The sequence below is a fragment of the Peromyscus maniculatus genome, chromosome 23 (assembly GCF_049852395.1).
Source record: "Peromyscus maniculatus bairdii isolate BWxNUB_F1_BW_parent chromosome 23, HU_Pman_BW_mat_3.1, whole genome shotgun sequence".
Lineage (NCBI taxonomy): Eukaryota > Metazoa > Chordata > Mammalia > Rodentia > Cricetidae > Peromyscus > Peromyscus maniculatus.
The window spans coordinates 8,838,872-8,854,610 of record NC_134874.1 but is presented as its reverse complement, the minus strand read 5'-3'; the positions used below and the strand labels follow the sequence as shown (position 1 = coordinate 8,854,610).

Below are 15,739 nucleotides of genomic sequence, written 5' to 3'. Positions count from 1 at the left end.
ACGCACAAGGTCACGTGGGTTCCCTGCAGCTTCTTAACGTGTCTCCCAGCACACAAGCCCCCGTGGTATATAAACAAATCCCCAAACGCAAAGAAAAGGGGAAAAAAAGAAGAAAAGAAAATAATAAAGAACTCCCTCCCTCCTCCCACAGGAAAAGAATAATCATGGCAACAGCTACAACCCATAATAATAATAAATACGGAACAGCAATTATTACTGCTACCACCGCCACCCGGCCGAGCACAGACAACAGCCGCACTGGGAAGGGACATCCGCGCTGGCTTTGCCGGGTGATAAATCATAGCGCATCATTCGTGCCCACCTGCTTTACCCTTCCCCTCCCCAGGCCCTCCCTCAACAAACAGAACCCCAAAGGGATGGGGACGGACTGGAAGAGGGAAAAGGAATGAAGGATTGCCTCCCCACCCCACCCCCCGCCCCGCGCGCGCCCCGACCCCATCCCAGGCAACACCTACCTCCAGGGTCCGGATCTCCTTCTGCGTGAGGTCGTTGGAAGCTGCACACTTCGTCCTAAGCCCTTCCAGATTGGAGATGCTCAGGTCGATCATGTTCTGAACCAGCTCGCACTGCTGCAAGGCTTTTTGCAAACTCAAAGGTTGCTGTTCCTCGCTTTTCGTCATGTTTTCCTCATCCATCGCTCGCTCTGCAACCCCCCTTCCCCTCCTCCTCCTCCTCCTCCTCCTCCACCTCCTCCTCCCAGAAAGAAAAAAGGGGGAGGGAGGGAGAGGAGGTAGAGGGAGTCCACCCCCCCTACGCCTCTCCAACCACTGCGACTTCTCAGCAGTGTCTCCTGAAGAAACCCAACATCTCACACAAGCTTGAGGGGGTGGGGGTTGGAGGAGGGGACAAGAGCCAAAATTTATTATTTTTTTGGAGGGGGGAGTATCAGGCAGTCTGCATTAGAATGTCCCTTGTCTCTCTCCTCTCTCTTTCTCTGTGTCTCTGGTCCCTAAAAAGGGAGAGATGCCCGTTTGTCAGAAGCCAACCAGGTGGTAGGGTGCAGTCTGTACACTTAGGAGGAGGAGAAAGAGGAGGAGGGCGAGGAGGAGGAAGGGGAGGAGGAGGAGTGGAAGGAGGAGGCAGAGAGAAATAGAGCTCACGCTTCGCACACCGGCTCCGTCAAGGGCGGAATTATATGTATATAAATCTATTTGGCCGGCTGGCTTTTATGTCAAAAAGGAGCGCGCCTGCCCCCCTCCCGGTCGCGGTGACACGGCATGGTCCGCGGGTCCCCGCGCTCAGCGCGCTCTCAGGATGCTGTGCGCACGACTGACGGAGCTGCGGCGCCCACTGCGGCTGGCTGCGGTCTGCTCCCCGCGACAACACTGCTGCTGCTGCTGCTGCTGTCGCTGCTGCTGCTGCTGCTGCTGCCGCCGCCGCCGCCGCCGCCGGGCTCCAGGGGTGACGGCTCCTGCCTCGCTCCACACCGACATCTTGCCTGTCAATCACAGGGCGGGGTGGGGAGCCGAGCGAGGGATGCAGCGCCGAGAGGCGCCGTGCGCGCAGCCGGTCCCCGGGTCCCCCCAACCCCGGGCGCGCCTGGGACCCGCTGGGGGGCAGGCGGCGCGTGCACCTGCCCGCCGGGCCACCCTCCAGCCTGGGAGGCGGGGTCCCTTGGGACTGAGGGGCTCGAGTGCTGAGCGCAGCCGCTACGATGCGGTGGGAGTGGGAAGGGGGAGGGGGGGAGCGGGCTGGTCCCCGAGGTGGCGGGGAGGCCGGGCCCGGGGGCGGGGAGAGGTACTCGATGGCCGGGGTGGGGGTGGGGGCCACTACGCCAGCCCGGATCTCGCGAGACGAGGCCGGAGCGCGGCTCAGCAGGTGCGCGGGGGCCCGGGAGCAGGTGCGCGCCGGGCTTGCTGGGCTCTGCAAGTCTGTGCGCCCCGCCTGGCTTTGCGGGTGTCTTCTTGAGGCTTGGGGGCGGCGGTGGGGCGGTCGGGGGGGGGGGATGAGGGGGAGACAAACCTTAATGGGTGTCCCTGAGTTGGGGCGGATCTGGGGACCACGACTACCTGGGCCTGATCTAGCTAGGGTCCATTGGCGGAGAGACAGAAGGCTTTGCCTTACTCGCGATCGCTACCTTGTCCCACAAGGGCCTGTGGAGTGTTAACTCCAGCTACTCACCCTACCCTTTGTCAGCCGCCTAGGGTACCGGAGTAAGGGACATCCGTGGACATTTTAAAGACGTTGAGGACGGGGAAGGATACTTTGTGACAAAGAAGGGGGAAGATATAAGAAATTCACATTTCACAATGCAGTTAACAAAGTTTTGCTGGAGTGCCTCTGTTACAGATATACGCTTTTTATTAATTGATGGGGGGTGGGGGACAGGGACACGTGCACCTCAGTGTGCCTATGAGGTCAGAGCCCAGCTTGTGAAGTCAATTCTCTCCTTCCACCATGGGTTCCAGGAATTGAGCTTAGATGTCCGTACTGGCTGAATCCTCTCCAGCAGTCTGTTATGAATTAGTAAAAGATATAGCCTTTCTTCTCAGCCGCATTTGGTGGCTCCCACCTTTAATCCCGGCACTAGAGAGGCAGAGGCAGAGGCAGGTGGATCTCTGGGAGTTCAAGTCCAGCCGGCTGGTCTATATAGTGAGTTGCAGGCCAGCCAGGGCTACCTAGTGCTGAGGCCCTGTCTCAAAAAAAGATCGCGTTATAGTTTGGATAGAAGCAGACTGAGATGAATTCCCCCCAGGGGGCTTTATTAGGAGAGTGGCATCCATCAGGAGAGCACATGGACAGTTGGAGAGGCTGCTACCTCACAATTACCACCCACTTCTGAATGGTGGCAGCTTTGGTTTTACCATTGCTTTGGCACCATTGGTTTTACAACAGGGGGCAGCTACTTGCCCCCTGTTGTAAAACCAATGGTGGCAGCTAAAATATTTACTATCTGGCTCACTCCAGGGAGCTATGCGAACTCCTGATTAAATCAGTGTTCTCTATACAAACTCTGCCCAGACCACACTTCACCCCAATTCTCTTCTCTCTGACTTTTTTTTTTCCTGTCGTTCAGGGTGAAGTCTAACGTTATCACAAGGAGGCGGCCCATCTCTGACTGAGTGATCAAATAGCATCCCTAATGAACTGCCCACGGGCTGTGTTTTCAATAATGAGTAGCCTGGTATGGCATGTACCTGAAGTCCCAGCCCCTTGGGAGGCTGAGGCAGGAGGATTGCTTAAACCAAAGGACTTTAAGGTCAGCCTGACAAAATAGTAAAATCCCCTCAGGGGAGGGAGAGAGGGGGGGAATATACTGGCAAAAGGCATCCTTTTCTTCCATCTCTGGGATTCTAGGAAGTTTTGCTAAGAGCAGGGTTAAGAGTCAGAACTTACGCTAAAGTTCGTCATCCCTAGAGAAAGCTACCTGCGATGTGAAGAGAATGGATACCACTGGCAGCCAAGTTGGATCAAATTGATTTTCTAAGACTTTGAGCCATCACGGGCTTTAGAATTCACACAGAGTTGAATCCGTATGTCCATTTCTGTTGGGGCTGGGTGTGTAGTTCAGTGACAGAGCACTTTACCCAGCATGCCCTGGTCCTGGATTCGGTCCCCAGCTCCATACACGGAAAACATTCTCTCTATCCATAATGAGGGCAGGCGACCGTTTTTGAGCACTCTGAAGCCTTGAGTCCCGTTCTGCCACAAAGTTGTCTCCCTTCCTGTTTTCTCCATTTCCCTTTGTTTCCCTTGAACATATTAACATTGATTACGTTCAAACCTCTGACTCCAGCCCCTGACCCCCGATGAGGCTCTTTCTAGTTACTATGTTTCTCTTTGTTTTTAGTGGTCTGACCCTATCTCTTAGTGAGCCTTGTTGAATTTTTGTATCGTGCCAGATGCCGTGTATGAGACATACATAGAGTCTCTAAATGATGCTGTCTGGCCCTGAAGAGAAGTGGGGAATGATCACAACTCCACTAGTTGGCTGAGCCGGGTGAAGGGTGTGTTTCTGTTTCAAGGTGACGCCACCTTCTTTGTTCACAGAGTCCCCTCTCCCTGCCCTGTGCCCCAATCCCCAAAGTATGGCAAGACTTTAAAAAAAAACAAAAACAAAAAAAAAAACACTGTTTTGTTTTTCTGGAACTTCCCCCATGGCTTCTCAGCCTTTTGCCCTGTGGCGTTATCCAAACCCGCCAGTCATCCCAAGCTAGAAAATGCCATTTTCAGACTCATTTTCTGTTCTTCTCTGGGAGATCAACCTCCCAAAAGTCCCTTGTTTGTCCCCACAGGCAGATGAGATGGACACAGGTTCTTCTGGTTTCTCTGCCCCGCCCCCACCACAGCAACAGTCCACTCACCCGGTGAAAGTTTGTCTTCTCAGCCTCTTTCCCGGCACCCGTATCAGCTCACCCACGTACAATTCTCCTGTCTCCGGAATCCCGAAACGTGGCCCCTCTGGTCCCGGTGTCTTCCACAGACCTCTTAAGAGAGAGTTTAGCAGGAGTCAACCGTGATGGTGGGACTGGGTTTGTGCTTGTTCCAAAATGGCTTCTCTGCTTGTCATCCAAGGTATTTCCACTGAAGCTTAGACGATGAAAATAATCGGAAGTCATCAGTCGGCAGAGCAACAGTGAATGCATCTTTGTCCCATTTGAAAACCGCCCACATTGTGGACACCACCTCTCTATAGGAGAAATAACCTCTTTTTAGGATTCACTAATAAATTTGTATTAATCTTTACTATATGTGTTATTTGTGTGTGTGTGTGTGCACAGTGTGCACATATGGGCTGTGTTTCTCTGTGTGTGTAAGACAGAGTGGACACCTTGCAGAAGTCGGTCCTCTCCTTCCACCATGTGGGTCCCGGGGATCCAAACTCAGGTCCTTAGGATTGGCAGCAAAGCCCCTTTATCCCTGAGCCATCTTGCAGGCCCTAAAGTTCTCTTTCAGAACTTTTCTAGCAATCAAGTACCGTATGATCCGACTCTGCCATGAGACACGGCACGTGGGGTTTTTAATGGAAAGTAGAGAGTGGAGAGGAAGCTGATGGGAGCGTGGCAGACAACACACAGGCTCTCAGGTGCCCCGTCCCACAGGAGATGTGATGCCGTGCTGAGGGGTCTGATGTGTTCACAGGAATCACTTACAGTTGCTTTGGGCATCATCCCTGGCCTCACAGCCCAGGCTGTCTCTCTCTAATCTTCCTGGAAAGTCTTTGTTTGTTTTTTGTTTTTTGAGACCAGGTTTCTCTGTGCAGCTTTGCGCCTTTCCTGGATCTCGAACTCACGAAGATCCACCTGCCTCTGCCTCCCGAGTGCTGGGATTAAAGGCGTGCGCCACCACCGCCCGACTTGGAGAGTCTTTCTAACCTTGCTTTGATCTGCTCAGGCAGTCCTAGTGTGTAAGGGATAGATTCAGTAAAAATCTTGTCCCTCCCTGACCCCCCCCCCCCAGGGTCTCCCATAGCCTATAGCCTGGAACTTACTTTATGGCAGAGGATAACCTATGACCCTGCTTCCTCTTCCAGTGCTGAGATGTAACCCCAGATGGTTCAGGAGTCTGCAGTGAATTCCAGGTAGGGTTGGATATTTCCTTCCCTGCCTGCTCCCCATCACCTGCAGGGACTAGCAGGAAAGGACTCATCCTGAGAACTGATGGATACAGAGTGTCAGCTGCCTCACTGGGTCCTGCTAGCTGCCCACCTGCTGATCCCAGGTGCACGCAGGGAATCCTTAGCAACCTAAAGATCTGGGAGCCCCGCCAGAGTTAAGACACACAGTGATGACCTCCCAAGTCCTCCTTTCCATTCTGGCCCTTAGGCAGCACCCCACAGCTCCCAGAGCCCCTTGGCTCAGTCTTTTCAGGGTGGCTCAAGCCCAAGCATGCTTTAAGATTGTCACCTGACCCCTGGGGAACAGGATAACCCTGTCAGAGAAACGGCTAGATAAGATCTTGACTTTATCATGTATAGGCTGGAGGTTGTGAGTTACAGACGGTCACCGGACGAGCCTGACCACCTCTCTACCAGAGAGAAGGTTTACCTTCTCCCATCACCTTGGAGGTTCAACAGAAATTCTGGGACACCAGAAAAGTGAACCCCTCCACCCGTGCTTGATTGGTGATGAGCTGGCCTCAAGGTTTTCTAAGTTGCCTTGGGCTCACAAATGGGGGAGTGGTGGGTTAGGAGGCAAAAGGGCCATCCGCCTGGAGCTGCACAGGACCTACATTGACTTCCTAAACACTTCGCAGCCAAGGATGACCTTGAACTTCTGATCCTCCTGCCCCCACTTCCCAAGGGAAAGGATGACAGGCTTGTGCCACCACCACGGGTGGTTTATGCAGGGCTGAGGATCAAACTCAGGTCTCTGTGATGCTGAGCAAACAGTTATGACTGAGCCAGGTCTGTCCCCCCCCCCCCTTGTTTTACTTGAATTAAGGAAATTCCTTAATTTCCTATGTTAATCTTCCCAGGCTGTTTCTTTTTCTTTTTGTACTTTTTTTTTTCTTCCTACCAATTTTACAGATGGAATAGCATCGGACCAGAAGCCCCCGAGAGACAACAAAACCTCTCACAGGGACTATGATCCTGTTCTAACGCACAGAACCCCCAAATATAAATGACTTTAAAAAATAGCTTTGATCAGAGCAAACAAAATGTTCCCCTCTTTAATCTTGTCAGGGTTCTCTGACATCAAGGAAAACTGTTTTTCTAGAGTTCACCTTTCAGGGCCTTTTGCTTCTGCATCTTCATTTCTGGTGTAAGTGGGTCACTGTGTCCGTGTCAGGATCATGTGGGCTCACGGGAATGAGCCATTTGGCCCAGTGATTTATGCTGGCTTTCTGAGTTAAGGACTCCGTGGTATGCCGTGTGTTTCAGCTGCAGCACTCAGGACAGAAGGGGAGCCCTCGCAGCCCCCAAAGACACGCATTTCAACTTCAATGAAAGTTCTTGTCAAGCAGTATCAGCTACACGACCGGTATACCTCCACCTTTCTGTCCCTGTGCGCCACACGCATGCAGTGCCCATGAAGACCAGAAGAGGGCACTGGATCCCCTAGAACTGATTACAGACAGTTGTGAGCAGCCATGTGAGTGCTGGGAATCGAACCTGGGTCCTCTGGAAGAGCAGCCAGTGCTCCTAACTGCTGAACCCTCTCTTCAGCCACACAAGTTTTCTGTTTTTTTTTTAATTTATTTATTCTTGGACAATTTTAGACATGTATATATTTGCTCACAATCACCCACCCATTACCCCCCCCCCCGCCACCCCACCCCCCATCCCACCCCCACCATCTTCATTTCCACTCTCTCTTTTCCCAATACGTTTCCTTCCTACTTCCAAATCTTTATGTGTGTAACCCACACAGAAAGGGCTGTTTGCGTGAGCGTGGCTGTGGGAGTATTTACTGGCACAGGGGCAACCTACCCGTAGCTACACCACTTTAGAAAATACCCTTCTTGGGGCTGGAGAGATGGCTCAGTGGTTAAGAGCACTGGCTGCTCTTCCAGAGGACTTGGGTTTAATTCCCAGCATCCACACGGCAGGTCACAACTGTCTGTAAACTCCTGCTCCGGGGGATCTGACACCCTCACACAGACATGCATGCATGCAATACACCAATGCACATAAAATAGAAATAAATTGTTTTTTAAAAAAAGAAAAGAAAATACCCTTCTCGGGTTGGGGGTCTTCTACACCCTTCCCCATCCATAATGGGCCCAGTCTTGTACTGGTCTCAAGCAGGGAATCACCGCTGCTATTGGGTTCATGTGTACAATGGCCGTATCCTCCCCTGCCCTCCTTACCATCTTCTGGTTCTCATGTGTTTCCCGCCCCCTCTTCAACTGAAGTTCCTTGAGGTGTGGAGGCGGTGACACAGATGTCACTTTGGGGGCTGAGTACTCAACAGTGACTTGTTCTTGGGATATTGGCCAGCAGTGAGTCTGCATTAACTGCTGCCCACTGTAAATCGACGTTTCTCTGACCGAGACCGAGGCAACACTAATCTGTAGATACAGACACAAATATTTAGAAGTCAGTTTTGTAGCATGGCCATTTAGCAAGACAACAGGAACAGGTTCTGTCCTAGGGTTTATAACCTCCCTAGCCATGGGTTTTTGACCAGGTTCATAGTGCCAGATATAAATTCTCTCATGTGCAGCAGGCCTCAAGTTCAATCAGAAAACAGTTGTCTACCCCATAAATGGAGGCAGTTTTCTGGCCCAACTGCCTGGCCTCAAATAACCACCACTAAAACTTATATTAATTACAAAATGCTCGGCCTATAGCTTGGGCTTATTACTAACTACTTCTTAAATTTAAATTAATTCATTTACGTATTGCTATGTGGCCATGGCTTTACCGGTCCTCTGGCATCTTGCTGCTTGGGTGGCTCTCTTCTCTCTCTCTCTCTCTCTCTCTCTCTCTCTCTCTCTCTGTCTGTCTCTCTCTCTCTCTCTCTCCCTCCACCTTCTTCATCCAATCATCCAAGTCCTCAGTTTGATTGTTCCCCCTAGCTCTTCCTGCCTTGCCACAGGCCAAACAACTTCATTATTAACCAATGAGAGTAATGCATATTCACAGCGTCCAGAAAGACCATCCCACAGCATGCCCCCATAACAGTGGTACCATGATTGATTATATCAGTAGCATGCAGGGTTGACAGCTGGGTAAGGCTGTTGGTGACTTTTCTTCCTGACAGATTCATCCTACTCTTTTCAACACTGCGAAAGCTAGCCAGCAGGAAGGAAGCTTCCAATTCAGCTCCAACTGGATGCCTCTGTGGCCTGACACCAGAGCATATGATCTCTTCAGCACTAGGTCCTGTCACCTAGCTTGAGTGGGAAGCCAGGAACAATGGCAACAACCTGCATTGTTGGGATAGGGGGATTCTCTGGTTCTCTGGGACTCCATAGTCAACAACACATAGGGAGGTACCCCACCTCTGGCAATGAGATTTTCACTTAATGCTTTATGTCTTCTGTGAGCATCCACCTCCATTTTTTAAAGTATTTTATTTTATTGGCTTTTTGAGACAGGGTTCCTCTATATAGCCCTGGCTGTCCTAGAACTCACTTTGTAGACCAGACTGGCCTTGAATTTACAGAGATCTGCCTGCCTCTGCCTCCCTGGGATCAAAGGCGTTCACCACTACCAGCAGGTTCCACCCCCATTGTTAATTCTTCTCAGTATATCCCCAGGAGCAGGGTTTGGGGTTAAATGGAAATTTTGTGTCAGCTTCTTTAGTGTTGAACTGTTTCTCAGAGCAGATGCTCCATTTCACATCCTCAACCAGCAACCCAGAGAGCCCAATTTCTTCAAATCCCCAGCTCATGACTTATCTTGAATCAAACTATTTTTTTCTCTTATCTTTTTTTTTTTTATGTAATGCTGGATTGAACCCAGGGCCTCATGCATGTTAATCCAAGATTCTACCCACTGAGCTACACCCCAGTCCTGAGACAGGGAGTAACTAAATTTCTCAGGCTGCCCTATTCACTTTATAGCTCAGGCAGTCCTAAATTTGTGAACTTGTGATCCTCCTGCCTCAGCTTCCCAAGTCTCTGTAATTACAGGCCTGGAATGGTTTCACTAATTCTGTTTGTTTGTTTGAGACAAGATATTTCTGTGTATCCTAGGCTGTTCTGGAACTCACTCTGTAGACCAGGCTGGCCTTTAACTCACAAAGATCCACCTGCCTTCGCCTCCCGAGTGCTGGGATTAAAGATATGTGCCACTACCACCCAGCTATTTTTATTTTATTATTTTTTAAAGATTTATTTATTACAATATACAGTGTTCTACCTGCATGTGTAGCTGCAGGCTAGAAGAAGTCATCAACTCTCACTACAGATGGTTGTGAGCCACCATGTGGTTGCTGGGAATTGAACTCAGGACCTCTGGAAGAACAGCCAGTGCTCCTAACCTCTGAGCCATCTCTCCAGCCCCTATTTTGTTAATTTTAACTATGTGGATGCATGTGCATGTGTGAGTGGGTGTGTGTATGTGTATACAGTGCCCTGGGAGTCTGGAAGATGTGGGGTCTCCTAGAGCTGGAGTTAGAGGGGTCTATGAATTGTCCAACCTGAGTGCTAGGAATGGAATTCAGATTCCCTGGAAGAACAACAAACAGTGTGTGCTCTGAACCACTGAGCCACCTATCCGGCCACTAATAAACTGCCTTACTAGCAGTCCCGAGCAGCCACATCATGTGGCTCACAGCCACCTGTTAACACCAGCGCCAGGGGAGCCAATGCTTTCTTCTGGCCCCCTCAGATGCCTGGGTTCACCTGCACAGACCCAAACATAACCAAAAAGAAGATTAAACTCAGCCAGGCGGTGGTAGCACACGCTTTTAATCCCAGCCCTCAGAAGGCAGAGGCAAGCAGATCTCTGTGAGTTTGAGGCCAGCTTGGTCTACAAAGTAAATTGCAGGACAGCCAGAGCTACACAGAGAAGTCCTGTCTTTAAAAACAAAAAACCAAAAACAACAACAACAAAAAAATAAACTCACTGGGTGGTGGTGGCACACACCTTTAATCCCAGCACTTGGGAGGCAGAGCCAGGTGGATCTCTGTGAGTTTGAGGCCAGCCTGGGCTACCAAGTGAGTTCCAGGAAAGGCACAAAGCTACACAGAGAAACCCTGTCTCAAAAAACCAAAAAAAGGGCCTGGAGAGATGGCTCAGAAGTTAAGAACACTGGCTGCTCTTCCAGAGGTCCTGAGTTCAATTCCCAGCACCCACATGGTGGCTCACAACCATCTGTAATGAGATCTGGCTCCCTCTTCTGGCCTGCAGGGACACAAGCAAACAGAACACTGTATACATAATAAGTAAATAAATCTTTAAAAAAAAGAAAAGATAAACTCTTTAAAAAAAAATAAGAGCCGGGCGGTGGTGGCGCACGCCTTTAATCCCAGCACTCGGGAGGCAGAGCCAGGCGGATCGCTGTGAGTTCGAGGCCAGCCTGGGCTACCAAGTGAGCTCCAGGAAAGGCGCAAAGCTACACAGAGAAACCCTGTCTCGAAAAACCAAAAAAAAAAAAAAAAAAAAAAAAAATAAATAAATAAATAAAAAAAAATAAGAAAGTGCTATGTTAAATGCCAGAAACCAGTCACAGAAAGCCACAGTGTGTAATTCCTTTTTGTTTGTCATTGTGGTGGTGGTGGTTTTGTTTTCTTCTGTTTTGAAATGTAGCCCCATGTAGTCTCTATGTAGCCCCAGCTGTCCTGGAACTCACTATGCAGACCAGGCTGGCCTCCAACTCACAGAGATCTCCTCACTTCTGCCTCCAGAGTGTGGGGATTAAAGGCATGTGCTACCACAGCAGGTATGCATAATTTCTTGCATGGAACACAGGGCCAGGTGTGACACTTTGTGTGTAGGGTATAAATTAATTGTTTTCAGTTGCAAAGGATAAACCAGTGTAGTCAAAAGGTGATTGTGTGAAAAAAAAAAAAAGTTCAAGGGAGGTATGTCACAAAGGCTGGCCACCTTTCTTTCTGAACCAGTACTCTGAGCTCTGCCTTCTGTGTGGGGTATCCTTGTGGGTAGCTTTTTCTCAGGCCGAGACCAAGATAAGAGAATTCTTTATTTAGACATGGTCTCACTGGGTAGCCCTGACTGGTCTGGAACTCACTCTGTAGTCCAAGCTGGTCGTGAACTCACAGAGATCTGCCTGCCTCTACCTCCCTAATGGTTGGATTAAAGGTGTACAACACCATACCCAAACCTAACAGTAATCTTAGCGACTGTATCAGAGTCTCTCCCCGTGACAGCTAGCAAACATCTGAGGATTCATTGTGAGTGTCCTGCATGAGTCAATACAGTCTCCTGAGCCAGACCCGGCAGTCAAGGGGACTGGGTGGCGTGGGCTGTGAGGTCAACTGCTGAAGGACTGACAGCCTTCACTACCCAAACCTTGTTGCATGAAATCAGAGGATGGGTGGTCCTCCAAAGGAAAGGGGGATGCTATTACCCAAAGAAGGAAGGATGGATGACAGACAGATTTAAAAAATACTAGCAATAATCCACCGTCCGTGAGAGAGTCGGGGTCGATCGGAGAGACCTGTCAGGCTAACACAGTCTGGGAATAAAGGAGATGGAAGGAGAGATGGGGGAGAGGGAGGAAGGGAGACAGATAGATTATAGAAGGTTCTGAGGAAAGTATTCTAAAACTAGAGTCGATCAGTCCTGAAACCATCCCTGTTCACAGGCAACTACAAAGAACGTACACTTATCACAATTTTTCCATTGTTTGTAAAATTATCATGCATAATAAAATGGCAGTTTCATGATGACATGTCCACACTTTTAAGGGGTTGTACTTCACACTCATTAACTTCTCATGATCTTTTCTTGTCCCCTTTCTTCCCCCAAATTGTCCTCCTCTGTTTTCATAGTGTGTGTGTACATATACACATGTGTACTTTTTAATCCAGATGTTGTGTACTAGAGGTTTTTTGTTTTGTTGGATTTGTTTGTTTTTCAAGACAGGGTTTTTCTGTGTAGCCCTGGCTGTCCTGGATCTCACTCTGTAGACCAGGCTGGCCTCAAACTCAGAGATCCACCTGCCCCTGCCTCCCAGAGTGCTGAGATTAAAGGCCTGAGCCACGACTGCCCGGCTAGATATTTGAATTTCTAAACCTGGCTAATTCACTCAACTTGATGATCTCAGGCTCTGACCATTTTCCTGTGAATGACGCAATTTCATCCTTCTTCACGGCTGAACAGAGCTCCAGTCTCCATTGCTTTTTGACTCACAACTGAAATACCAAGCTGTTAGACTCTGCCTGGAGCTAGACCATGGAGGGAGCAATAAATGAGGATCCTGAACATGGGTCTTCTACTGGTGAGCTTAAGCAAGTCACCAAAGGGTGACCAACCATCCTGGCTTACCTGGGCCTGAGGACACTCATGGGAGTTAGGGACAAAGGGAACTTGGGACAACTCCATCATACCATACATAGTCAAGTCTTTAACTCATGAGCACCTAACTAGAAGACAATGGGTGCTGTGGTCCATCCCTGCAGTCAAACAGAACGTGTACGTGAAATGTCCATAGCGACAGGATTCACATCAGCCAAAGGGGAGAATACCCTAGATGCATGCCATGTTCATACAATGCAGTATTACACAAAAATGGAAGGGAATTAGGATCTGTGCTCCAATGCAGATAAACACTAAAAACAGCTAGCTAGGGATGGAAAGAGAGCTCACAAGTTAAGAACATGGTCCTTGCGGAGGATCAGAGTTTGATTCCCATCACCTATGCTAGGTGCTTCACAACAACCAGCAATTCCAGCTCTAGGAGGAATCTGGCGCCCTCTTCTGGCCTCCATCAGGACCTGCACACACACACACACACACACACACACACACACACACACACACACACAATTAAAGTAAATCTCGGGCTGAAGAGATGGCTCAGTGGTTAAACATAGCTGTTGCACTGGGCAGTGTTGGCGCACGCCTTTAATCCCAGCACTCGGGAGACAGAGCCAGGCGGATCTCTGTGAGTTCAAGGCCAGCCTGGTCTACTGAGCGAGATCCAGGAAAAGCGCAAAGCTACACAGAGAAACCCTGTCTCAGAAAAAAAAAAAAAAAGACTGTTGCTCTTGCAGAAGACCAGGGTTCGATTCCCAGCACCCACATGGCAGTTCACAACCACCTGTAACTCCAGTTCCAGGGGATCTTACACACTCTTCTGGCCTCCATGAGCACTTCATGTACATGGTTCATAGACATACAATCAGACAAACACTCACACATATAAAATAAAATAAAAAAATCTCACAGGGCGGTGGTGTCCCACACCTTTAATCCAAGCACTCGGGAGGCAGAGGCAGACAATCTCTGTGAATTCAAGGCCAGCCTGGTCTACAGAGCAAGTTCCAGGACAGGCTCCAAAGCTACACAGAGAAACACTGTCTCGAAACAAAACAAAATAAATAAATAAATCTCTTTTTAAAAAAGATCTTTTTTAAAAACAAGATGTAGACCAGGCTAGCCTTGAACTCACAAGAGTTCTGCCTTGCCTCTGCCTCAGAAAGGCTGGGATTGAAGACACACACCACCACACTCAGCTGGGGCTGAAGTTTTAATAGGTTTGTCATGGAAGTACGGGCCAGGTGCGGATGTTGTCACCTTGTAATCCCAGCAGAGGGGAAGTGGAGCTGAGGGGGATCCTGGGAGTCCTTTGGCCAGCCAGTCAAGGCTAATCAGTGAGTTCCAGGTTAAGCAAGAGACCCTGCCTCAGAAAATTAAATGGAGAGTGACTGAGAGACAGTAGCCACATTGACTTCTGGTCTTCAAACACATACAGAGAGTAAGCTCCATATGCACATGTGTACACCTATGTATACCTCCCAACACACACACACACACACACACACACACACACAGCCCCATAGGCACACGTGTACACATATGTATACCCCTGTTAGCATTCAGACCTGCCCCTTGAGGACCTGCCCAGCGTCCTGACAACGTGGTCATCTTTAAGAGAAAACTCCTCCCCTCTCTCTCTCTTCCTTCCTCTTTCTTGCCACAACGTTGAGGGCACCTCCTCTCTCTCTCTCTCTCTCTCTCTCTCTCTCTCTCTCTCTCTCTCTCCCTTCTCTCTTCCCCCTTTAATAAAACTTTTCATGTGAGCGTTATCTCATGGTGTGAGTGACTTTCCACTGTGCCCCTTGTCTCCACCCACCAAGGCTGGTTTTAAAATACAGCAACCCCCTCAACACACACACACACACACACACACACACACACAGCTGATATGGACCCTTTTCTATTCTTTTATCATTCTCAGATGGATGCTGGATGAAGCCACACTGCCCCACCAGCCAAGGCAGCTGCAGCAGCGCATGGGGGGGGGGGGGCGAGGGGCACAGGCTGCTCTTGTCCATCAGATGCCCAGGTCACAGCTGACCTCAGCCACGGGCTGAAGGTCAGAAAGTTCCTTAATATGGCCACACTCTGGCACAGGTGTGTGGGGGTGGGGTGCACCTGTGTGGGTGGTGCCCATGCAGGTAGAGGCCGGGGATTGACATCGGGAGTCTTTGATACGGCTCTTCACTTTATTTTTGAGACAGCGTCTCTCACTGAACCTGGAGCTCGTGGATTCTGCTAACCTGGATGTCCTGGCACACCTAGGAATCCTGCCTCTGCTGGGATTACAAGGCTCACACCACCACACCCAGCTCACACCTGGTTTATACCACCACACTTGGCTCCAGCCCTCATGAATGCACTCTAAGTAAGCGTGTCATCGGCGGAGCATCTCCCAGCTCCGAACACAGGCTCTTCTGACACAGGGTTTCTCTGTGTAGCCCTGGCTATCCTGAAACTCACTCTGTAGACCAGGCTGGCCTCAAACTCAGAGATCTGCCTGCCTCTGCCTCCCGAGTGCTGGGATTAAAGGTGTGCACCACCACTGTCGGGCTGAACACAAGTCCTTTAATGGCCTACAAGTTTTGGGCTTTCATTTTCTTTGAAGAAAAGGGAAGGGGGAAACCATCCAGGGAGAGATGTATCCCAGATCTCCATGTTTTGTGCTTGTCCGAGTAGAACCCGTGGAAAGGGCGGCAGGCTAGCCTTTCTCAGCAAATGTCAAATGATCATGACAAGGAGGAATGTTGGCTTTTCTTCTTCATACTTGATTTTAGCCCAAAGACAGAGATGCACTGGCTTTTCTTTCTTTCTTTCTTTCTTTCTTTCTTTTTTTTTTTTTTTTTTTTTTTTTTGGTTTTTCGAGACAGGGTTTCTCTG

General features: G+C 49.7%; 2 protein-coding genes across 3 annotated transcripts in view; one reads left to right on the top strand and one right to left on the bottom strand.

Annotated features, from left to right (window-relative positions):
* Positions 1–1,136, bottom strand: part of Ksr2 (kinase suppressor of ras 2) — a 382,435-nt gene extending 381,299 nt beyond the window's left edge. For both annotated transcript variants that reach the window (XM_015997400.3, XM_076561093.1), the window contains exon 1: positions 477–1,136. In XM_015997400.3, the coding sequence (XP_015852886.1) occupies positions 477–656 (180 nt within the window). In that variant the 5' untranslated portion in view covers positions 657–1,136. The remainder of the gene's footprint in view (positions 1–476) is intronic.
* LOC121825499 (uncharacterized) lies at positions 1,112–4,707 on the top strand. The gene is made up of 3 exons (XM_076561094.1): positions 1,112–1,680; positions 3,038–3,220; positions 4,537–4,707. Exons 1-2 carry the CDS (start codon positions 1,276–1,278, stop codon positions 3,047–3,049), a joined length of 417 nt encoding a protein of 138 aa, XP_076417209.1. The 5' UTR covers positions 1,112–1,275; the 3' UTR covers positions 3,050–3,220; positions 4,537–4,707.
* Positions 4,708–15,739: the final 11,032 nt, after the last annotated feature.